The sequence below is a fragment of the Oncorhynchus tshawytscha genome, linkage group LG04 (assembly GCF_018296145.1).
Source record: "Oncorhynchus tshawytscha isolate Ot180627B linkage group LG04, Otsh_v2.0, whole genome shotgun sequence".
Taxonomy (NCBI): Eukaryota; Metazoa; Chordata; class Actinopteri; order Salmoniformes; family Salmonidae; genus Oncorhynchus; species Oncorhynchus tshawytscha.
Window position 1 is genome coordinate 22,824,651 of NC_056432.1, and position 25,402 is coordinate 22,850,052.

Consider the following 25,402-nt stretch of genomic DNA (forward strand, 5'->3'; position numbering starts at 1 on the left):
GTTGATACCATTCCATTGGCTCTATTCCAGCCATTCTTATGAGCCGTCCTCCCCTCAGCAGCCTCCACTGGTAAAATATGGATGACATAATCAGTGGTGTCACTTCAACGGGAGTTGTTGTCACTCCACTGTATGTGATGCATTACAAATGTGGTGCTTGATAACAGTGCGGCCAAAGATGATGATGATAGTTAGTGCAGTGTTTACAGGAAGTATGGTGTCGTTGTTCTGGGTGGAATGACTCTCTCTGAGTCGGGCACTGCCCGGAACAGCTTGGGCTCCCTCGTATTGGCGTCTTTGAAGACCATGATGGAGGCAATGTTGCCGCAGCGATAGCAGTAGTTAGGAGCTGACCAGACCGTGACCAGCTTCTCATCAAACATGAACTTGTAACCTTCATGGACTAGTTGATGTGCCCGACAGATCAACGTCAAGTTGTTGATGTGAACAAACTGCACATCGAGGGATATATAAACAAAAAAAGAGAGTGAGATGAATGTGAAAAATAAAACATGACTATTACCCATTTCATATATATTGCTGTGTGAAATTGACAATGTATGTACTCCAGTGTACATCTCTAATCAGTGGTGAACAAGACTAATCTTACCTCATTGGTGACCTTTGCACCAAACAGCCACCCAGCTCCCCTGGGGCTGATGGCCCAGGTGTCGACATCCTCGGGGTCTGACCAGACAAGGTCACAGAATGCTCCCTTGTGGGGGATCTCCTGGTTACGCTCAATGGTTCTGATTTGGTCCAGGGTCTTTATGTCTGGGGAGAGGCCCCCATGAACACACAGAATCTGCTCATCCATCAGCTGGCACAAGAATACAACCAAAGTACAGCATTAGAATAACTTAAGGCTCATGTGTAATCATCTCCATGTTGGCTTGATATGCTAAAATTGTGACATGGGGGATTTGACTGCAGGAAATCAGAAATACAAAGCAATAGAGTTGTACTCACCGCTGCAACTGTTAACATATCAAACACTTTGGTACAGTAGCGCCAGGCATTGGCATTCCCATATTTGGTTTGGCATTCATCTGAAAGGAAAAATAGACCGGGGACATCACATTTACAACCAGTGCACCTGGAGTCAATGGTTTGGATTGAACGATAACTACAAATGTAGCCTATTAGTGCAACATTTGGTTGGGCTGGATATGGTGAAGTAATGAAAATCTCACCATAAAAGCCATATACTTGGGTTATTTGTCTGCTTTCGTGGTTTCCTCTTAAAAGCGTGATGCGGTCAGGCCATTTGGCTTTTAACACCAGCAGGTATGTGAATGTCTCCAAGCTGTAATATCCCCGGTCAACAAAGTCACCCTGTAGAGACACAGACACCAAATCATGATGGGGTGATTCTTGATGGACGTTGTAAACATGAAAAAACAGTAACAGTCAAATCAATGAAGATAAATGGGAGTGGACAAGGGGAGAAAAGATGAGTTTTAACCAACCATGAAAATATAGTTTGTGTCTGGGACCTGTCCTCCGGTTCTGAAGAGTTCACACAGATCATAAAACTGTAAGAAGAAGAAACAACCAAGTTCACTTCATAAGTTCACACAGATCATACAACTGTAAGAAGAAGAAACAACCAAGTTCACTACATAAGTTCACACAGATCATACAACTGTAAGAAGAAGAAACAACCAAGTTCACTACATAAGTTCACACAGATCATACAACTGTAAGAAGAAGAAACAACCAAGTTCACTTTATAACTACTGAAAATAAATGTCAAATCCATCAGCTTCAAACACAAATATCTAGCAATGTTACTGTAAAACTGTGATGGTCAATAAAGTAGCCTACCTGTCCATGTATATCTCCACACACAGTCACTGGGGTGGACACAGGCTGGACATTGGATTCCTCCAGCAATAGGTCACATACATAATCACATAACCTCTGAGGAAAAACCCACACTTGGTAAGAATAAGAAGCATAACGTAACAGTTTCAGAGACTTCAATGTGATGTGTCATGCAATCGTTTAATGAATGAATGGCATAGTAGAGACATTCACAAGTGACAACTAAGCTACTGTAAATGACACTCTCATACCAATTATTTCGTCAAGCATGATGATGGCATCCATTGAATTATAATTCTAGGCTATGGCATCACAGTCTATGATTTCAGGTCAGGATGCTTCGATATGGTTAGAAGTGATACTGATTTTGCTGTTGCTTATATCTGATAAGTAGGCTTCTATGCGTGCTGCTCATCAGGCTTATTTTTTTAGAGGTGATTACCATTGCTAAGGCATTGATTCTCACCTTGAGGTCGTTTTCAGGTAAATATTTACACTGCTTGGCAATCTCCGCGTATTTATCCAGGTCCAGTGGCGCCATTGTATCAGCTGTTCGCTAATGTTTCTACTACTGTGCATGTTCGGTTCCGTCAGGCAGATTTACTGAACAGTTTGCGTTGTGCTGCCATCTGCTGTGTAGGATACGCACATACATACTATAGGCCTCAGAATTTGGTTGTATATCCTCCGGACCCGGACAGTGCATATTGTGAGCTCTTTAAGTCTTGTCAAATCATAGTCAAATTAATAATTATTGGATGTAACAGTTCTGTAGCTCTTGGCTTCATAACTAGCCTCTGGTATCATGTTGTGCAGCTCATGTCACTCCTGATCAACGTAAATACTGCTGACGACAGGTGTTAAGGCCTGTAGCCGCACAGCGGCGCTCGCACACAGTAGAAACAATGGGTGATTAGGCTACTGAGCGCACATATCCTGCATACGCCTAATAAATATCACAATCATATTTGTTTCATTTAACCCTCATAATAGCCTACGACCAACATATTTTACACGAATGGATTACCAATTGGGGTCATGTTGACCCCAATAAGAAATGATTGGGAAAAGCAACTATATTAACTTAACTATTATGAAAACATTATTAGAAATGTAAATAATGTTATCTGAAAAAGTATATATTCAAAACAGACTATTACTTAAGCAAAATTACAGCAATTTGCATATTCTGTCAAATGAACATATAAATGTTTCCCTTATATAATGTGCAGCTTTTTCCAAAGTACAATCCAGATTAGTACTAAAATGCTGATTTGCCATAATTTGATTGTAGTATTATTTAGTTCTTCAAATGTATAAGTAAATGTTAATTTTGTCATATTTGAGGGGTAAAAATGACTTCCATTTAAAAGGTGAAGTACACCAAAATGTGAAATATATTTAATTTTATTGACAAAAAGTGATTCATCCATTTATCCTGAGAGCCAATGACAAAAAAATATATGTCTACGCTTTCATTATTTACTTACCCCACAGCCAGCATTAGCATCACTGGAAGTGAAACAATGTGGTAGAGCCTATGGCAGGATGCTTCAAAAAGCATGCACAAATCCTCAAAGTCACTTCAAACCACATGGTATAGCAACCAAAATATCACAAGTTGCACATATTGAATATTGGACAATATTGAATGAGCCAGCACTGCTAATACACACCAATACAGCACTATGTACACATTCAGAGGGTAGCTGGTTTCTGTATTACAGTTCTACCTAGTATTCATACCACGGACAGACTTTTATGAGCTGTTTTGACTGTAACTAAGCATATATCTAAGGTAATTTTTTTATTTTGTACATGTTCATACATAGTTATAACCATAGGCAAGTACATTAGGTTCTCCATATCTGCAGGTGATCTGTCTATCAGGCCAAGATCACTCCAACAGGTCCCCCTCCACATTCTGAGGATATGTATAACTTAATATTATGTCTCCAGAGAAACCAGAAGGCACAAAAATAAGGTTGTTTTTGGTTTTGTACACAGCCATACGATGTTGTATAGAAAAGTACAATCTTAGGCAAGTACATGGAGAACTATATCTCTACAGATTATCTGTCTATCTGGTCAAAATAACTGATACAGGTCCCCCTCCACCCTCTGGTGATATGGATAACTTGGTATTATGTCTCCAGAGAAACCTACATTCAAATAAAGGACATATCTATCAAATTACCATAGGCAGAATTAGTGTTTTGGGCTGGGGTCAAAATTACCCCAGAGGATTAGATTTTTTTTAAAGTACAGAAACATTAAATAATGATTTAGATCAAGTTGGTTGACAAAGTCATGAAAAATCAGAAGAATAAAAAACAAACACATTTGGGTTATGATAAAAACATATATTTAAAAAAAGATCCCCTCTTGGGACCCTAGTCGGTAGTATGGGTTAAATGTACTTTTTGGTCTACACTCACTTTTTATACATGTTATTTATGTTATTTATTGAGTAGCCTAGCCTAGGCCGAATGTCCCAGAATCGAATTGATGTAGGCTCGCAGCCTAGGAACATAAAGTAATGTAATATTATTATTTGTTTAAGTGTATCCAATGATGTTATTTTTGGACTAATAAGGAAAAGTAAAACAGACTTCTCATTGCACTCAATGTGCACTCGCTCAGATTAGGCTACGCATTGAACCAATCAAATGCCTTTACGAAAGGAAAACAAACGCACCTTAATATACCACGAGACCTCCCATCAATGTCCTCATTGGCTGAAGAGTGTAACAATTTAGAGCGTTTCATTGCGCTGTGCTAGGCTGAACAGAAAGTGAAGCCAAGAAACTGCGGGTAGTTCGGTTCACAATCACTGAGAATAGCCGCTGAGGACGTCAATGGTGGAGTCGAGTACGCGAGCTAGTCCATTCAGGGAAAGGTCTGAGACAGACCCTTACTAGGTAGGGCTTTACATGGAGAGCTGAAATTGAATATGAGGTTAACGACCTTAATGATGTACATATCCCTGGCTTTGCTATTTATTTTGTATATTGGATTTTCTGATGCTGCACCTCGCGTCAACTCCTACGATGCTTCGCCTATCTCCAGGAAGCCTCGCTCAGCCTCCGAGAGCTTGGAACCGCTCTACACCACATTGCCTAATCGTTTACCTGAGGGCAGGTTTGTGCTCGGCCAACTAACTGGGCTCACGCCGTCCCCTACTATTGGTTTCACCGGAGTGGCCAGCAAAACGATACGGGTCTCCACGACTCCTGTCTCGCCAACTGCAACCACCATTCAGCCACCAACAACTGACCCTACAACCCCAAGGCCAAGCACAGAAATGATTTTCAACACTAGGAAAAAAAATACGTTTTTGAGCTCCAGAACATCCAATTCAAGCAAAATATCTGCTGATGGGCAAGCATCAGTTTTTCCTCCAGAAAAAACGAACATGGTCTCCATGGTTTCTCAGCGGACGACTAATGATGCATGGTCTTCAGATAACATCGATGCATCGATTTCATCCTCCGAGAATGGTCAAGGTGAGTAGCCTATGTTTGCTCTTGGGTGTGATAATAAAATATATAATGTTCTAAGAAGCATGTAATTGTCATTTGATCTTGTGTATTGTACAGAATATCCTTAGACTGCCACACCTGGTTACACGTAATTATAAATAGACTGATATATGAAAGGATTGAGTCTCTGGACTTTAATTAATCGCCTCACACATTCACCTAGGTTTGCAGAAATTGCCCTTTTGATGCAGAATCTCAATTCATATGTGGCCAAAGGCACAGTCAAAACAATTTCGGTATTATGGCTTTTGACGCAGAGCACAGGCGGGCTAAGAAACTGACAGCTTGTAGAAACAATAGATCATGGACCTCAAACCATGGACGGCAGTATCCTTGTAAAATTATCAAATAACCGAATGATCCATATTAATTACAACATTCCGGTTCAATATTTACCAATTGCGCAATATAAATAGGCTATAGGCTACGTTTTGTGCTCACAGAGATGTTGCCCTTATTCTTATGTGACAAGTGTGTCAGATATTATGGTGATTGGATAGGAGGGGACGGCATTTAACCAATGTTTTTAGTTATCCATTCCCAGACTTCTCCTTGTCCGCATAAAACCATGAGATTGTATTTTTCATACAAGCAGACAATAACACATGTCCGTTTGGATAGTGGTCTGATCCCTTTGTGTCTATTCAACATCCTTAGACCACGGAAGAGGGATAGGGGAATGTGCTACTCCGCATCCAATCAAAATGACCAGACCAAGACATGAATGAGCCAGCACTGCTATATGTTCAGCGGCTTGTCTCTCACCTCCGCTGCTTCGCTATTCGTATGCATCGCAGATGATAAACGTCCCGACAGAGCCTTTGTGGAGTTTGGGGTGGGCAACACTTGTGAAACAGCTATTTGTCACTGTATAAAATGGCCTCCCAGGTGAGTATCAGGGGACTATGAAATTATGCGCAGCCACCAGTCCGATTTGGGGGTAGTTAACTAGTCAGCGATTCTACAACCTTGTCGAGGCTCCGTTGTTTTCGGGTAAAGGTCACTCTGATAACAATATCAACAACCCGGGTTAATGCCTCACCTCACTGACACAAATTCTCTTCCTGATGGAACACATTTCTGCTGTGTCACTGTTAGTGTGTTGACATGTAATGTCTTTCTTTTTACCCCTCCCAATCATTCAATGCAAATCATGGTGATAAAATATCACATTCTATGCTTCCCGCATGTTCTGGAGTTTAAAGCACAGTAGCCTACAGTTGGAGAGGTGGTACCACCCTCCCATGTTTTTTGTTAGTAGCATAAACACTGTCATAGGAGGGTGTGTAACTTCAGACAGAGGTCATTTTACAGCAGCAGGTTGTTTTGAATGTGTCCGTCTGCATACTTGAACCATGCAGCCACACTGCTTCACTTTGCTGGAACTAATTACTATGAGGAAGATGGACATTTCCTCATCTCCTTTTTTCACTGTGCTTACATTTCCCCTCAAACTAATTTTCTGCCGCTTTGAAATTGAACACAAACAGACATCAGTCATGTGCACATTTCGTCTGCACACACGGCATGGGTTTTTGATCCTCCATTCTTATACTATGTGGTTTGCACCTGTACTTATTATTGCATAATTTGGTTCCAAGGTTAACCTCTCTTCCTCCGTGCTTTGTGCCCAGATAGGAAGTGACGAGTAACTTGATGTGATGGATCCTACAGTAGCTCAGTGCTATTTATTTGTGTGTAACATGGTTATAATTGTGTGTGTGTGAGAGAGAGAGAGGGAGCTGCACGGCCCTAGATCTCAGAGTCTGGGGTGTGATCTTGGCTGACAGTTGTGCAGGGAAGATGACTTCAGTGAACAAACGGAAAGCTGACAGTGCTCTCCATGCTTGCATAACCGTGCCCTTTCCCTATTACATAAAGCTGGAACAGTGGCCAGAGATGGAGGGCTAATCTGAGGAGGAGGCGACTGTTTCAGAAAATGACATTAAGTCGTCTCGAATGGCCAAGCTGATGTCTGAGAAGATGGCACAACAATAGAGTACAGTGTTCTGAAAGTTTGAAGGTGTTTACAGATGTTCCGCGGTAAACTGCAATTGAACTGTGAGAAAATCTGCCTACCGTGTGTAGAGACCAGCGGTCCCGGTTTCTGTCAGCTCTATTTATGTAATTGAAACATTGTTTGATTGGTTGTCAAGATGAACTCTGCTCATTGGTCAACCATGTGTGGCGGGCGGCCCCGGCTCAAGACTTCAGCTAATTTCATATATTGGCGCCTCGAGTCAGTGGCACCACCAACCGTGCCGCTTGTAAAACAGTACCCTGTTGGATCATAGGGGACACTTCTATTTCAAACCCATCATTCACAGTTTCAATCTCCTACACGGACCTTGCAAGGACAAGCAACCTAGTCAACACACTATCAATGTCCAACTGTTCATTTTCACTAGTCATGTGTATAATATGACACATATTCAACAATTAACCATTTCCACAATCCTCTGTTTTGTTCTCAGCTTTCAATGTACAGTATTTTCTAATGGTTTACAGTATGCAGCAGCCCTGCCTGCTTCCCACATCATTCCTGGAAATTAGACTGTGTGAATAACAGCAACCTGTCTCCTCTCCTGTAAGAACAGCCCACATGTGCTCAACACCACACCAATGGCAGCCTGGTATTTCCTCTGCATGTCATTACTCTGTTTTTTCTGGGAGACACAACAGTCATCTCATACTCCAACAACAGCAGTCTGTATCCTACTGCATCCACTGCATCCTCCTCCTTCCCCTCCATCTCTCTCTTAGAAACAGACGGGAGAGAAACAGTCAGACTCCATGCTCATCATGCCTGAGCTCAAATAAATAATACATGCCCACTTAGCAGAGTCTACACGGTCATGCAGATATCTGGCGCCTCTCATTGTGTGTGTGTGTATTTACAGAATATCCTAGTGGTGGTGTAATATAACAGTCTCCCCCTCTTTCTTGCTGTCTGTCCCTGCAGAGTCTCTGTGTAACTGCAGCAGTGAGGGGGCTCTAGATGTGGATGACTGTGACAAGAAGACAGGTCAGTGTTTCTGCATGTCAGGGTACACTGGGCTGCTTTGTGAGGACTGTGAGGAAGGACACTTCACCAATGGCACCACCGGCTGCATACCCTGTGGCTGTGACTCCTACGGAGCTGTCAACCACCTCTGTGACAGGTAAGAGCTCTCGCTTCCCATTGGCACTAATGGCACTGGGAATTAAACACTAGACACCTATTTTCATTTGATTTAACTAGGCAAGTCAGTTAACCTCTCTGGGATATGTGGGACAGTAGCGTCCCACCTCGCCAACGGCCAGTGAAAGTGCAGGGCGCCAAATTCAAAACAACAAAAATCTCATAATTAAAATTCCTCAAGCATAAGTATTTTACACCATTTTAAAGATAACTTTCTCGTTAATCCAGCCACAGTATCTGATTTAAAAAAATGCTTTACAGCGAAAGCACCACAAACGATTGTTAGGTCACCACCAACTGACAGAAAAACACAGCCATTTTTCCAGCCAAAGAGAGGAGTCACAAAAAGCACAAATAGAGATACAATTAATCACTAACCTTTGATGCTCTTCATCAGATGACACTCATAGGACGTCATGTTACACAATACATGTTTTGTTCGATAAAGTGCATATTTATATAAAAAAAATCTCATTTTACATTGGCGCGTTACGTTCAGTAGTTCTGAAACATGCGGTGATTGTGCAGAGAGCCACATCAATTCACAGAAATACTCACCATAAATGTTGAAAATACAAGTGTTATACATGGAATTAGAGATATACTTCTCCTTAATGCAACCGCTGTGTCAGATTTCATAAAAGCATTACCGAAAAAGCAAACCATGCAATAATCTGAGTACAGCGTTCAGACAACAAAGCAGCCAAAAAGATATCTGCCATATTGTGTAGTCAACATTAGTCAGAAATAGCATTATATATTCACTTACCTTTGATGATCTTCATCGGAATGCACAGGAATCCCAGTTCCACAATAAATGTTTCATTTGTTTGATAAAGTTAATCATTTATGTCCAAATAGCTTCTTTTGTTAAACGCGCGTTCAGGTTCAACCGAACGTTGGACGAAAAGTTCAAAAAGTTATATTACAGCCCGTAGAAACTTGTCAAACTAAGTATAGAATCAATCTTTAGGATGTTTTTATCAAAAATGTTCAATAATGTTCCAACCGGAGAATTCCAATGTCTGTAGAAAAGCAACTCTCTCGTGACTGCGCCTTAGAGCCTGTGGCACTCTGCCAGACACCTGGCTCAATCCCCTCTCATTTGCCCCCACTTCACTGTAGAAGCCTGAAACAACGTTCTAAAGACTTGACATCTAGTGGAAGCCTTAGGAAGTGCAATATGACCCCATTTACACAGTATATTGGAATGGCAAAGAGTTGAAAAACTACAAGCCTCAGATTTCCCAATTCCGGGTTGGATTTTTCTCCGGTTGGATTTTTCTCAGGTTTTCTCCTGCCATATGAGTTCTGTTATACTCCGACATCATTCAAACCGTTTTAGAAACTTCAGAGTGTTTTCTATCCAATACTACTAATAATATGCATATATTAGCAACTGGGACAGAGTAGCAGGCAGTTTACTTTGGGCACCTTATTCATCCAAGCTACTCAATGCTGTCCCCCTGTCACCAGGAAGTTAAGAACAAATTCTTATTTACAATGACTGCCTACCAAAAGGCCTCCTGCGGGGACGGGGGCCTGGGATTAAAGATAAATATAATATATATAATACAATAATACCTTTAACAGAATGTGACTGGCAGAACGGATGTTGTTTGTGGAGGATGAGGGCTGCAGTAGATATCTCAGATAGGGGGGAGTGAGGCCTAAAGAGTTTTATAAATAAGCATCAACCAGTGGGTCTTGCGACAGGTATACCGAGATGACCAGTTTAGAGGACTATAGAGTGCAGTGATGTGTCCTATAAGGAGCATTGGTGGCAAATCTAATGGTCGAATGGTGAAGAACATCTAGCCGCTCGAACACACCCTTACCTGCCAATCTATAAATTATGTCTCCGTAATCTAGCATGGGTAGGATGGTCATCTGAATTAGGGTTAGTTTGGCAGCTGGGGTGAAAGAAGAGCGATTACGATAGAAGAAACCAAGTCTAGATGTTACTTAAGCCTGCAGCTTTGATATGTGCTGAGAGAAGGACAGCGCACCGTCTCGCCATACTCCCAAGTACTTGTATGAGGTGACTACCTCAAGCTCTAAACTCGCAGAGGTAGTAATCACACCTGTGGAAAGAGGAGCATTCTTCTTACCAAACCACATGACCTTTGTTTTGGAGGTGTTCAGAACAAGGATAAGGGCAGAGAAAGCTTATTGGACACTAAGAAATCTTTGTTGTAGAGCATTTAACACAAAATCTAGGGAGGGGCCAGCTGAGTATAAGACTGTATCATCTGCATATAAATGGATGAGAGAGCTTCCTACTACCTGCACTATGTTTTTGATGTAAATTAAGAAGAGCGTGGAGCCTAGGATCGAGCCTTGGGGTACTTCCTTGGTGACGGGCAGTGGCTGAGAGGGCAGATTTTCTGACTTTATACCCTGCACTTGTTGAGAGAGGTAGTTAGCGAACCAGGCCAAAGAACTCTCATAGACACCAATACTCCATAGCCGGCCCACAAGAATGGAATGGTCTGCCGTATCAAAAAAGCAGCACAATATTGCTTAGAATCAAGGGCAACGTTGACATCATTGAGGACCTTAAAGGTTACAGTGACGCATCCATAATCTGAGCAGAAACCAGATTGCATACCCGAGAGAATAGTATAGACATCTAGAAAGACAGTTAGTTGATTATTGACAAGTTTTTCCATCACTTTTGATAAACAAGGCAAAATAGAAATAGGCCTATAACAGTTAGGATCAGCTTAATCTCCCCCTTAAATATTGGATGAACTGTGACTGGCGTCCAAGCAATGGGAACCTCTCCAGAGAGGATGGACATAGGGCAGCAACCTTAAAGAAGAAAGGGTCTAAACCATCTGACCCAGATGTTTTTTGGGGGTCAAGTTTAAGGAGCTCCTTTAGCACCTCAGACTCAGTGACTGCCTGCAGGGAGAAACATGGCAGGGGGAAAAGAGGGAGAAGCATCGGAGATAGTCACATTAGAAGGGGTGGGAGATGAGGATATGTTGGACGGGCAAGGAGGCATGGCTGAGTCAAATATTAATCCTGACTTAATGAAGTGGTGATTTTAAAGAGCTCAGCCATGTGCTTCTTGTCAGTAACAACCACATCATCAACATTAAGGGACATGGGCAGCTGTGAGGAGGAGGGTTTATTCTCCAGGTCTTTAACTGTTTTCCAGAACTTCTTGGGGTTAGACCCACAGAGAGAGAACTGCTCCTTAAAGTAACTAACTTTGGCCTTCCGGATAGCCTGAGTGCGCTTATTTCTCATTTGCCTGAACGAGAGCCAGTCATCCTGAGTATGGTTGTGCCGAGCCTTTCTCCAAATGGAATTCTTGAGATGAAGAAACTCTGCAAGATCACGGTCGCCCCAGGGTCTGAACCTGTTTTTAATTCTCATGTTCTTTATGTTGGCATGTTTGTTAACAATATCAAAAAAGAAGGTCCAAGTGTCTGACAAGGGGCTCAAGCTGATTTTATACCATTTTACAGAGGCGACTTCATGAAGGAAGACTTGCTAATTAAAGTTTTTTTATCAAGCGTCTATGACAAATCAGGACAGGTCGTTTCACTGAGCACCCATTACGAACACAGGCTGTAAAACAGTGATCACTAAGGTCATTACAGAAAACATCAGACTGATCAGGATTATTTGTGAGGATAACATCGAGGAGAATAGCCTTTTCCGGGTGTTTGAAGTCATACTTTGTGGGATTGGTAATAATCTGAGGAAGAGTTGGGGAGTCCCATTGCTTTAGGACTTGGTCATGTGGTTTAAGCGTGTCCCAGTTTAGGTCACCTAGCAGGACAAATTCAGACCTAGTGTAAGGGGCCAGGAGAGAGCTTTGGGCAGGTAGGGTACAGGCCGGTGCTGATGGAGGACGATAGCACCCAGCAACAGTCAACAAAGAGCTATTTGAAAGGATATTTATAGCTACTAGCTACCAAGCCAGAATTAATTTACATTTTTGAGTCCATATATATACTGCATCTTTGGCAAAAATTCAGGAAGATGTAGTTTAGAAGTCAAATCTGTTTGAATAACTGATTTAGCAGACGCTGTTGTGCATAAAGATACTGTTCTGAAATGTACATTTATCTTGTCACACAGGAAGTTGTAGAGTTCGAACTGCTCCAAATAGCTAGTGTTTATGATATACCGGATCCATCATGTGGAGTCATTATCCACCTGGTCTTGTTCAGCAGCCTGGCCAGCCAGGCCACCATACCCCTGGCCTTTGTAGGAAGAGACCGTGGGGCTGCCATACCTCTGTTGATTCTCATATCTTGAACTAAACAACACACTGCCCCAGATGCAGCCTTACAGTTTGTGGGAAAGAGTGTGACTTGGAGAGAGGCAGCGTGTGTAGCTTAGGAACATGGTAAAAATAGCTGTCATATTTTTAACTTTAAACCGTTGAAAGAGATGTGGCTGGTCAGAAATCTGAGTAAACATCCTTGAAATCCGTGTGTTTCTAATGCCTAGTGGCAGTGAATCAGCTGTCAGAATATACAGCAGGTTGGGCCTCCCGAATGGCGCAGTGGTCTAAGGCGTCACTATAGACCCGGGTTTGATCTCAGGCTGTGTCACAATTGGCTGTGGCCGGGAGTCCCATAAGGTGGCGCACAATTGGCCTAGTGTCATCCGGGTTAAGGGAGGGTTTGGCAGGGGGGCTTTACTTGGCTCATCATGCTCTGGCGACTGCTTGTGGCTGGCCGTGCGTCTGCAGACTGACTTCGTTTGTCAGTTGAACGGTGTTTCCTCCAAAACATTGGTGCTGCTGGCTTCCAGGTTAAGCGAGCGGGTGTTAAGTATGGATTGGCGTGTCATGTTTCGGAGGACGCGTGACTCAACGCCTCTCCCGAGCCCGTTGGGGAGTTGCAGCGTTGAGACAAGATTGTAATTGGATTGCAGTTGCATATCATGAAATTGGGGAGAAAGAGGGTCAAATACAGTTGAAGTTCACAATTCCTGACATTTAATCAGAGTAAAAATCTTAGGTCTTAGGTCAGTTAGGATCACTCCAATAACTTAACTTTGTTGTCCTTTAGCCACAACTTTGAAAGTATGCTTGGGGTCATTGTCCATTTGGAAGACCCATTTGCGACCAAGCTTTAACTTCCTGACTGATGTCTTGAGATGTTGCTTCAATATATCCACAGAATTTCTCCTCATGATGCCATCTATTTTGTGAAGTGCACCAATCCCTACTGCAGCACAGCACCCCCACAACATGATGCTTCCACCCCTGTTCTTCACGTTTGGGATGGTGTTCTTCGGCTTGCGAGCATCCCCCTTTTCCCTCCAAACATAACAATGGTCATTATGGCCAAACAGTTCTATTTTTGTTTTATCAGACCAGAGGACATTTCTCCAAAAAGTACGATCTTTGTCCCCATGTGCAGTTGCAAACTGTAGACTGGCTTCTTCCTTGTTGAGCGGCCTTTCAGGTTATGTCGATATAGAACTCGTTTTGCTGTGGATATAGATACTTTTGTACCTGTTTTCCCCCAGCATCTTCACAAGGTCCTTTGCTGTTGTTCTGGGATTGATTTGCACTTTTACCAAAGTATGTAATCTGTAGGAGACAGATTGCGTCTCCTTCCTGAGCGGTAGGATGGCTGCGTGGTCCCATGGTGTTTATACTTGCGTACTATTGTTTGTACAGATGAACGTGGTAACTTCATGCATTTGGAAATTGCTCCCAAGGATGAACCAGACTTGGAGGTCTGCAATTTTTTTTCTGAGGTCTTGGCTGATTTCTTTTGATTTTCCCATGATGTCAAGCAAAGAGGCACTGAGTTTGAAGGTAGGCCTTGAAATACATCCACATATACACCTCCAATTGACTCAAATGATGTCAATTAGCCTATCAGAAGCTTCTAAAGCCATGACATCATTTTCTGAAATTTTCCAAGCTGTTTAAAGGCACAGTCAATTTAGTGTATGTAAACTTCTGACCCACTGGAATTGTGATCCAATGAATTTCTAAGTTAAATAATCGGTCTGTAAACAATTGTTGGAAAAATGACTTGTGTCATGCACAAAGTAGATGTCCTAACCGACTTGCTAAAACTATAGTTTGTTAACAAGACATTTGTGGAGTGGGTGAAAAATGAGTTTTAATGACTCCAACCTAAGTGTATGTAAACTTCTGACTTCAACTGTATATATATATATTTATTTAATATAGAGCAGGTCAACAACCTGTAGCTTTATATTTTATTGTGCCAAAGTAAGTCTATGACAAACATTCAGAACATTCAACATGTATGTTGCTGTTTTATACATGAATGTAATGATATACAGTACATAGGACTCACATTGTAGGATTAGGGTTACAAAGGGAGGGTATATTACTAAACTTTTAAAGTTTACCTGTAAACTACCAGACTTTTGGTAACTTTCAAGTTTTTATTTTATCAGATGACATCTAGTGGCCTTTGAGTACCTCAAATTATCACAGGTGTCTGTAATTTTATCTGGCCCTCTGTGTGGCCTTATCACATGTAAAGTATATATAAAATACTCAAATGAGATTTGAAAATAATAAATAGAATGACAAAGCTGTGAAACATTATCCTAAGTAAAAACCATAAACTTAGTGAGTGCCAAATGAGGGTTTCAACATGAAATATCCTTGACATTTTTTTAAGGCACTTTTTTATTTATTTTACTATGTCAATATGTTTTGGCACCAAACTGGTGGCAGTTGTGAACAGTTGGAAGAGTTGCAGAGTTCATTGAAGATAATTCCGTTGTTGATTAGATGCTTTTTTCAATAAGGCTATTTTCTCTTGAACCATATGGTCTATCCACTAGAAACAATATAGACACAGATATAAAAAAATAACTTTTAAAACGTTATTCAAGTATAAAATACAAAAGTTACCATAGATTAACTGTTATTTACCAAAATGACAGAAGATTCCAGTAAATTTGGTAAATTACCAGTAGCTTTGCAACCCTATGTAGGATAAAAATGTCCACCTTTTGCCTCATTCTCTCATTTACCACAAAAAAATGAATCGATACAGCAGGGATCATCAACTAGGTTCAGCCGCAGGATGATTTTTCTTCTTGAGCAGATGGTCAGGGGGCCGGAACATAATTACAAATAAGTTTTAGACTGCAAATTGACCACAAGAAGCCCAAACATATTGACTAAACCATAACCATTTCAAACCATGTTTGCATTTGTATCCAATATCTCTCTATTATGCATGGGAATAATTTTGGAAAATTATACATTGGAACAGATTCCCATAATTAGAAATCACTTAGAGCTGATTTGCTGGTGTTTTTAATGTCTTTTATGTCCAACAAAAAATTAAAACGTTATTTATTTTAAAAAATAGTGCTGAAAAAAAAATCACTTTGCAGGCAGCCAGTTGGGGAACCCTACAGTATAGATCAAGTGAGAAGTGGGTAAAGGGTCAACTAGGCCAGGGGGTTATTCTGAGGGCAGGGACATATGGGGCTAGCCCTGCCCTCACACAATAATACTACCACACATAATATGATCCTGCTCAGACAGTCTGAGCCAACAGTGCTAACCCAGCTAATGTAGCAGTGGTCTAACCTAGGCCAGGCCAGCTCTCTCCCAGCTGGTAAGCACTGTGATTTACACAGATTAGCTGGCTCCCAGACCCCCCAGCCTCACGCTTTAGGGGATTTCTCTCATATACTGATGGACCATCCAGCCTTTCTGTATTACAGTCATAGTCCTACTCATATTTAACTTTGGCATTCTATCACATTTGCTATTGGAACTTTGTCAGTGTGTCTGTGTGTTGTTCTCACTTAGGTCTATTTAATTGCATGGCCAGGAACCGAGGGCTTGGATTACATTTATAACCTACTGGTTCCAGAACACCGCATACTGACCTGATCCAGCCTGGAACCTGGGGAAGGACCAGGATGGAGTAGGATTGCAGATGTCTGGATCAGAGCTGCCTGCCTGGGATTTCTTCACATTTCATCAAGGACATATGAACTGATCGGGTCTAGGATGAGCATACTTCTGATCTGTAAAGTGTCTCTAATAGTGCAACAGTTCTCTTCATAAAGACCAAAACAGGGTCAATCAAATGAAAAGATTTGGCATGGGTCCTCAGATCCTCAAAAGGTTCTACAGCTGAATGCAGGGCACTACAGAGGGTAGTGCGAACGGCCCAGTACATCACCGGGGCCAAGCTTCCTGCCATCCAGGATCTCTATACCCGGCGGTGTCAGAGGAAGGCCCTAAATATGGTCAAAGACTCCAGACATCCTAGTCAAAGACTGTTCTCTCTGCTACCACACGGCAAGCGGTACCGGAGCACCAAGAGGCTTCTAAACAGCGTCTACCCCCAAGCCATAAGACTCCTGAACATCTAGTCAAATGGCTACCCAGACTATTTGTATTGCAACGCAATCCCCCCCCCCCATCACTGCCACTCTCTGTTGCCATTACTTTAATTAACCCTACCTACATGTACATACTACCTCAACTTTTCTCTTATTCTTATCCACATTTTTTAAATATGCACTGTTGGTTAGGGGCTCTTGAGTAAGCATTTCACTGTAAGTTCTACACCGGTTGTATTCGGCGCATGTGACTAATAAAATTTGATTTGAAAGTAGTTTAGGATGAGGTACTCTGGATGTAGCACTGTATGAGATGTACTGTTTCAGTTATCTTGCATAGGAAGGATGAGCTCCTCTTTGTAGCGCCACTATATTGCAATAAGAATCTGCTTGGCTCCCAGACCACTAGATCATGTTGGTAGGCAGTTGCTACTTTTTAATTCACTCGTCTGTAAGAAGCTATATTTTACTGTGTCCCCGCTGTGCTCTTTACCAAAATAAAATCCACAGGGGACCAACAACAAACAGGGAATATATCCTTGGCCACAGGGCTCATCAGTCAAAACAAAAGCTACTGAGCTGTGAGCTCGTCTTAGTGATAATGACTTGACCTATACCCATTAGGCTGACAATATGCTCATTAGCACATACAGTACGTGCACACTGCACATATACAGACAGCCGAATGCGGGAGGTGAAACATACATGTACCTGGCCAGTCTTTTCTTTAGCAGTTCTCTAAATCATGATGTGCGTTAGCAACTGGTCAATTCCAACGGAATTACGCTGAGACTGATTTTCTCTTTAAAATGTATACCAAACAAAAACCATTGAAATCAAATACTGAGTCTCACCGTAATTCCATTACCATGGAATTGCCCAACCTGAATATGTGAATGTGATTTGATGCCAACCCTCAGCCAAACAGGATGGGTTTTGTACCAGTTCGTACTCCTGACTAGCTCTTGTACTCTGATTCATCTTGGTCCTCAATCAGTGGCGATTTGAGCAGGTACGTCTTGGTGGGGCAAACTCCCCAAGCAAAGCCACTACACAAGACTAAACAATACAATAATTGCACTATAATGGTGACAAATGGTGCACATAAACAGTTAGGGCCTACATAAAGCTGACCCAACAGCAGAGCTTTCTTTTCAGCACCATGGAATTAATCCTTACCACTGCTACAGCAGAGCCTTGTCTGGCAGCAAAACAGTTTACCGCCTTTAAAAAAAAAACATAGCTGATATGGCTGACTTTGTCACACCCTGATCTGTTTCACCTGTCATTGTGCTTGTCTCCACCCACCTCCAGGTGTCGTCCATCTTCCCCATTATCCCCTGGGTACTTATACATGTGTTCTCTGTTTGTCTGTTGCCAGCTCGTCTTGTTTGTCAAGTCAACCAACAGCTCCTGATTTTCCTCAGTCTCTCTTTTTCTCGCCCTCCTGGTTTTGACCATTGCCTGTCCTGACTCTGAGCCCGCCTGCCTTGACCTGTCATTTGCCTGCCCCTGTTGTTGCAATATACATTGTTACTTTAACACAGTCTGCACTCGGGTCTTACCTGAAACCTGATAATATGACTGATCCAGCAGACTTGGACCAGCTCCGCAACGCCGTCTCCTCCCAAGGAGCCACCATTGGCACGAGGAGTTGCTTCGCAGTCTGATGGAAGGTTTCCAGGCCAAGGCCGAACATCACAACCTAGCATTGGATGCATTGCGGGAGAAATTCCATGGGTTGCTTACTAGGCAGCCTACCACGACGGTAACCTCCCAGCCCCTCAGTAACCCGGCGGGTAGCCGTTCCCCTCGGACCGCTCAAGGATAGCGTACATCATTATGCTGAAGTCCGGGAGGGCACTCACCTGGGCCACGGCGGTGTGGGAGCAACAATCTGCCGTCTGCCTCAGTCTGGAGGAATTCGTGACAGAGGTGAAAAAGTTTGAGATTCCGGTGTCCGGGCGAGAGGCTGCCTGGAAATTACTCCAGCTTCGGCAGGGCTCCCTCAGTGTGGCAGACTATGTAGTGGATTTTCACACGCAGCCCGGGAACTACCAACGAATCTCGACTCAATCATCACTTTAACCCTCCGGATCGATGGTCGCTATGGGAACGTAGGAAGGAGAAGAGGTCTGATTGCGGTCCAAATCGCTCACTCAAGGATCCCACCTTGCATCTGATGAACTCCGGTAGTCCCCTGCGTCTACGTCCCCGAGAGTATCCGAGCTTCCCTGACTTCTTCCAAGAGCCTCCGAAGATAGCCGATTTGCCTTTTCCCGAGCCAATGCAGCTCGGCATGTCTCCAGCCGAACGCCTACACAGACTTAACACCCAGAGTTGTCTGTATTGCGGTAATGCCAGTCATTATGTATCTACCTGTCCCTTCTAGAGACCTAGCTTATTGGTAGGAATGATTACTCTGGTGAGTCTTAAGAATAATTTTGCTTCTCCCCTTACTCGCCCCCCTCTCCATGCCACCCTGCTGTGGGGCGACCAGTCCAAGTCTCTCCAGATACTCATCGACTCAGGGGCCGATATGAGTCTAATGGACGCTATCCTGGCGTCCGAGCTGGGCATCCCCACTCAACCCCTCTCCATTCCCATGGATGTTAGAGCACTGGACGGACGCTCTATAGGCGGGTTCACCCACTATACCACCCCCATCAACCTACGAGTGTCAGGGAACCACAGCTAGATTATCCAATTCCTGTTAATTGAGTCTCTGCAGGTTCCCGTGGTAGTGGGATTCTCTTGGCTCCAGCGACACAATCTCTCAATTGACTGGTCTACTGGTGCCATCGGGGGCTGGTGCCCATTCTGCCACACTCATTGCCTGAAGTCAGCTCTGCCTGCCCCTGGACGTCTTCCTGGGGGCTTGGAAATTTCCCTGGACTTCTCTGCCATTCCCACGGAGTACCAGGACCTCTGGGAGGGGTTCAGTAAGACCCGGGCCACTTCCACTATAGCCCTGTGACTACACCCCCGGAAGCCGAGACACCCCCCCCGCTCCAAGATCTCATTAGTCCCTCTGCTGTTCGTCTTCTTATGCCCCATACCCTCCGTATACTTCCTACCTTTCCTGTGTCTATAATTAAAGCCATGTCTCACAACCCTGTGTCCCCTGTTTCCACGTGATAGACTTGCTTAAACAAATGTGGTTTCTACTGACAATTGAGATGTACAAACTATAGAATAGGGGACAAATCAAATCAAATTTATTTATATAGCCCTTCGTACATCAGCTGATATCTCAAAGTGCTGTACAGAAACCCAGCCTAAAACCCCAAACGGCAAGCAATGCAGGTGTAGAAGCACGGTCCCCTAGGGGATAGCACAAGAGGCTATCCCTAATTTTGATTAAGGCATTAATGACCAAGCTAGGACAGACGTAGTCAATATAATTAGTTTTTCAGCACTTTTGAAATGTACAGTGACAGAATTCAGAACATAGGCCATTCTTACAGTATTCTCCCTGTTCACCAAGTCAGAACCGTAGGATAAATTAAGGGGGAATATAAGCACACAAAGGAAGCTCTTACAATATTGAATAATTACATTTCTCTAAAACAGACTATAGGTTACATGTGTACCACCAAGTCAGAACATTAGGCTAAGTTATGAGGGGCAAAGGGACCAAATTATTAGGGTGAGGCACAGCTTACTACACAACATGCACTTAGTATTATTTTCTTAGCTACAGCTACGTATCTCCCTGGCATATTACATAATTTATGTAGCACCATAAGACATTTTTTGACTCACCTTTTTGTGCTGTGCTCACTGAAACAGGAAGATGGCGCGGCAGTCTTTGTGGGCAAATTCTGGCAAAAAAGTCTGGCATTCTCTGGATTTATGTTGCTTTCAAGACAACTGGGAACTCAAAAAAAAAAGTTGAATCATGACGTTAGGGATCTTATCAGGTTTCAGGAAAGACCCAAGTGCAAACTGTTGAAGTAACAATGTTTATTGTAAAAAAAGGGGCAGGCAAACGACAGGTCAAGGCAGGCAGGGGTCAATAATCCAGAGTAGTGGGGCCAAGGTACAGGACGGCAGGCCCAGGGTCATGTCAGGCAGAGGTTGGTAATCCAGAGTAGGGGCAAAGGCACAGGACGCAGGCAGGCACAGGGTCAGGTCAGGTAGAGGTCAGTAATCCAGAGTAGGGGCAAAGGCGCAGGCCGGCTCAGAGTCAGGATAGGCCAGGGTCAAAACCAGGAGGACAAGAAAAAGAGAGACTGGGTAAAAGCAGGAGCGGAGACAAAACACTGGTTGACTTGAACAAACAAGACAAACTGACCCAGGCAGACAGAAAACACAGGTATAAATACCCAGGGGATAAGTTGGGAAGATAAGCGACACCGGGAGGTGGGTGGAGACGAGCAGAAGGACAGGTGAAACAGATCAGGCCGTGACAGATCTTCAGGTCGGGGCTCAAGAAAGAGGCCCGAGTTGGATGACCGTTCAAAACGTATTTTCCCAGTCGGAGCTAGTTTTTTCCCGAGTTACCAGTTGTCTTGAACTCACTGAAGTCTGAGATTTCCCAGTTCTGAGTTTCCAGTTGTTTTGAACATGACATACAGTTGAATCTGAAATTTACATACACCTTAGCCAAATACATTTAAACTCAGTTTTTCACAATTCCTGACATTTAATCAGAGTAAACATTCCCTGTCTTAGGTCAGTTAGGATCACCACTTTAGTTTAAGAATGTGAAATGTCAGAATAATAGTAGAGAGAATGGTTTATTTCAGCTTTTACTTCTTTCATTACATTCCCAGTGGGTCAGAAGTTTACATACACTCAATTAGTGTTTGGTAGCATTGCCTTTAAATTGTTTCACTTGGGTCAAATGTTTTGGGTAGCTTTCCACAAGCTTCCCACAATAAGGTGGGTGAATTTTGGCCCGTTTCTCCTGACAGAGCTGGTGTAACTGAGTCAGGTTTGTAGGCCTCCTTGCTATCACACGCTTTTTCAGTTCTGCCCACAAATGTTCTATAGGATTGAGGTCAGGGCTTTGTGATGGCCACTCCAATACCTTGACTTTGTTGTCCTTAACCCATTTTGCCACAACTTTGGAAGTATGCTTGGAGTCATTGTCCATTTGGAAGACCCATTTGCGACCAAGCTTTAACTTCCTGACTGATGTCTTGAGATGTTGCTTCAATATATCCACATAATTTTCCTACCTCATGATGCCATCTATTTTGTGAAGTACACCAGTCCCTCCTGCAGCACAGCAACCCCACAAGATGATGCTTCCACCCCCGTTCTTCACGTTTGGGATGGTGTTCTTCGGCTTGCAAGCATCCCCCTTTTTCCTCCAAACATAACGATGGTCATTATGGCCAAACAGTTCTATTTTTGTTTCATCAGACCAGAGGACATTTCTCCAAAAAGTATGATCTTTATCCCCATGTGCAGTTGCAAACTGTAGACTGGCTTTTTTATGGAGGTTTTAGAACAGTGGCTTTTTCCTTGCTGAGCGGCCTTTCAGGTTATGTCGATATAGGACTCGTTTTACTGTGGATATAGATACTTTTGTACCTGTTTCCCCCAGCATCTTCACAAGGTCCTTTGCTGTTGTTCTGGGCTTGATTTGCACTTTTCGCACCAAAGTATGTTCATCTGTAGGAGACAGGACGCATTACCTTCCTAAGCGGTATGACGGCTGCACGGTCCCATGGTGTTTATACTTGCATACTATTGTTTGTACAGATGAACGTGGTACCTTCAGGCGATTGGAAATTGCTTCCAAGGATGAACCAGACTTGTGGAGGTCTACAATTTTTTTCTGAGGTCTTGGCTGATTTCTTTTGATTTTCCCATGATGTCAAGCAAAGAGGACTGCATTTGAAGGTAGGCCTTGAAATGCATCCACAGGTACACCGCCAATTGACTCCAAATGATGTCAATCAGAAGCTTCTAAAGCCATGACATAATTTTCTGGAATATTCCAAGCTGTTTAAAGGCACAGTCAACTTAGTGTATGTCAACTTCTGACCCATTGGAATTGTGATGCAGTGAATTGTAAGTGAAATAATCTGTCTGTAAATAATTGTTGGAAAAATGACTTGTGTCATGCACAAAGTAGATGTCCTAACCGACTTGCCAAAACTATAGTTGGTTAACAAGAAATTGGTGGTTCAAAAACGAGTTTTAATGACTCCAACCTCAGTCTATGTAAACTTCGGACTTCAACTGTAAGTCATACTCGATTGACAGCATGGCCGGTGTGTTCAACCTTTTCTGGCCCTTGGTGTTGAATGTTTATCCTTTTTAAGCTTGGAAAAGAGACCCTTAAACCCAGTCTTGGATCACACACCCACTCCACTGAATAGCAGGCTAGTGATTGCTTTGCAATGCTTGCAGTTAGCCACTGATTCCTTCCAAACCACTCATTGTTGAATATGCGATTTCCAACTTGTTGTGTAATGTTTATATCCAATGGCCAATGAGTACCAATACGTGTTATCTGTAATTTATCTTCATATGACAAGGATTGAAACGGTTTTCCAGTCGATTGTCGACGTGATTCAAATCAAATTGTATTTGTCACATGCGCCGTATACAACCGGTGTAGACCTTACTTTAAAATGCTTACTTACAAGCCCTTAAAAAACAATGCAGTTTGAGAAAGAGTTAAGAAAATATTTACTAAATAAACTAAACTATAAAATGTGCAATAAAATAACAATAACGACGCTATATACAGGGAGTACCGGTACCGAATCAATGTGCGGAGGTACAGGTTAGTCAAGGTAATGTGTACATGGAGGTAGGGGTAAAGTGACTATGCATAGATAATGAACAGTGAGTAGCAGCAGTGTAAATACAAAGGGGTGTGTGTCAATGTAAATAGTCCGGCTGGCCATTTGATTAATTGTTCAGCAGTCTTATGGCTTGGAAGTTGAAGCTTTTAAGGAGCCTTTTGGCGCTCCGGTACTGCTTGTCGTGCGGTTGGAGAGAGAACAGTCTATGACTTGAGTGACTGGAGTCTTTGACCATTTTTTGGGGTCTTCCTCTGACACCGCCTAGTATATAGGTCCTGGATGGCAGGAAGCTTGGCCCCAGGGATGTACTGGTCCATATGCACTACCCTATGTAGCGCCTTGCGGTCAGATGTCAAGTAATTACCATACCAGGCGGTGATGCAACCGGTCAGGATGCTCTCGATGGTGCAGCTGTTTGAGCCTGACAACGAGCCATCCTCGGAAAGTGACAGTGAAAATTAGGCCTCAGAGTCTGATGTTCAAGAAGTGGACATTGAGGAGGTCCAGGGGAGAAGACATGGAAGCCTGAGAGGAAGACAACCAAAGCTTTAGTTTCTAGACTATCATTTTACAGATGTATGTTGAAAACATTTTTGGGAGATGCGATGGATCATTGGGGATCATTCAATATTCCCTTTTGTTGTTCAGTGAAATCATCCCATGTGAAGAGTCAACTCATTTAATTAAAGTTCAATTTGTAACTAAATAGATTTTTTTATTTCTATTGCAAGGTTTAATCATTTGCAATTATGTTTCTGTCTCCATATGATATGATACATATAACCAATGCAAAAAATTAATATTGCATATATTTCAGTTAATTCCCACAGAAAGTTTCCACCTCTGAATATTCACCAAAATGTGCAACCCCAGGTATTACAGACTCGGTCAGGGAGAGGTTGAAAATGTCAGTGAAGACACTTGCTAGTTGGTCCGCGCATGCTTTGAGTACACGTCCTGGTAATCCACCTGGCCCCGCGGCCTTGTGAATGTTGACCTGTTTAAAGGTCTTGCTCACATCGTCTACGGAGAGACGTGATCACACGGTCGTCCGGAAAAGCTGGTGCTCTCATGCATGCTTCAATATTGTTTGACTCAAAGCAAGCATAAAATATATTTAGCTTGTCTGGTAGGCTCACGTCACTGGTTAGCTCGGGCCTGGGTTTCCCATTTGTAGTCAGTAATTGTTTGCAAGCCCTTTAGTAGGATTACATTTTAGTCCTGTTTTGATGCTTTGCCTGTTTGATGGTACGTCTGAGGGCATAGCGGGAATTCCTATAAGAATCCGGATTAGTGTCCCACTCCTTGAAAGTGGCAGCTCTAGCCTTTAACTGGGTGTGGATGTTGCCTGTAATCCATAGCTTCTGGTTGGGATATGTACGCACGGTCATTGTGGGGATGATGTCGTCAATGCACTTATTGATGAAGCCGGTGACTGAGGTTGTATACTCCTCAATGTCATTGGATGAATCCCGGAACTTATTCCAGTCTGTGCTAGCAAAATAGTCCTGTAGCGTAGCATCTGCATCATTTGACCACTTCCGTATTGAGCGAGTAACTGGTACGTCCTGCTTTCGTTTTTGCTTGTAAACAGGAATCAGGAGATTTGCCAAATGGAGGCCGAGGGAGAGCTTTGTATGCGTTTCTGTGTGTGGGGTAAAGGTGGTCTAGAGTTGTTTTTCCTCTGGTTGCATATGTGACATGCTGGGAGAAATGACATTAAACGGATTTAAGTTTGCCTGCAT

General features: G+C 42.8%; 2 protein-coding genes across 4 annotated transcripts in view; one reads left to right on the forward strand and one right to left on the reverse strand.

Annotated features, from left to right (window-relative positions):
- LOC112248331 (serine/threonine-protein phosphatase 6 catalytic subunit) lies at positions 1-4,553 on the reverse strand. Its single transcript, XM_024417251.2, has 7 exons — positions 2,294-4,553; positions 1,828-1,923; positions 1,470-1,535; positions 1,194-1,335; positions 970-1,049; positions 611-820; positions 1-452 (listed from the first exon to the last, which is right to left on the reverse strand). The coding sequence occupies exons 1-7, from the start codon at positions 2,366-2,368 to the stop codon at positions 204-206; spliced, it is 918 nt and encodes a 305-aa protein (XP_024273019.1). The 5' UTR covers positions 2,369-4,553; the 3' UTR covers positions 1-203.
- Positions 4,554-4,632: 79 nt separating this feature from the next.
- LOC112248330 (multiple epidermal growth factor-like domains protein 9) overlaps positions 4,633-25,402 on the forward strand; it is a 43,753-nt gene continuing 22,983 nt past the window's right edge. The window contains exons 1-2 of one of the 3 annotated variants that reach the window (XM_024417249.2): positions 4,633-5,333; positions 8,332-8,530. In XM_024417249.2, the coding sequence (XP_024273017.1) occupies positions 4,781-5,333; positions 8,332-8,530 (752 nt within the window). In that variant the 5' untranslated portion in view covers positions 4,633-4,780. Of the gene's footprint in view, positions 5,334-6,059; positions 6,258-8,331; positions 8,531-25,402 lie in introns of those variants that run through there. The other 2 variants (XM_024417248.2, XM_024417250.2) reach the window with 2 other exon arrangements.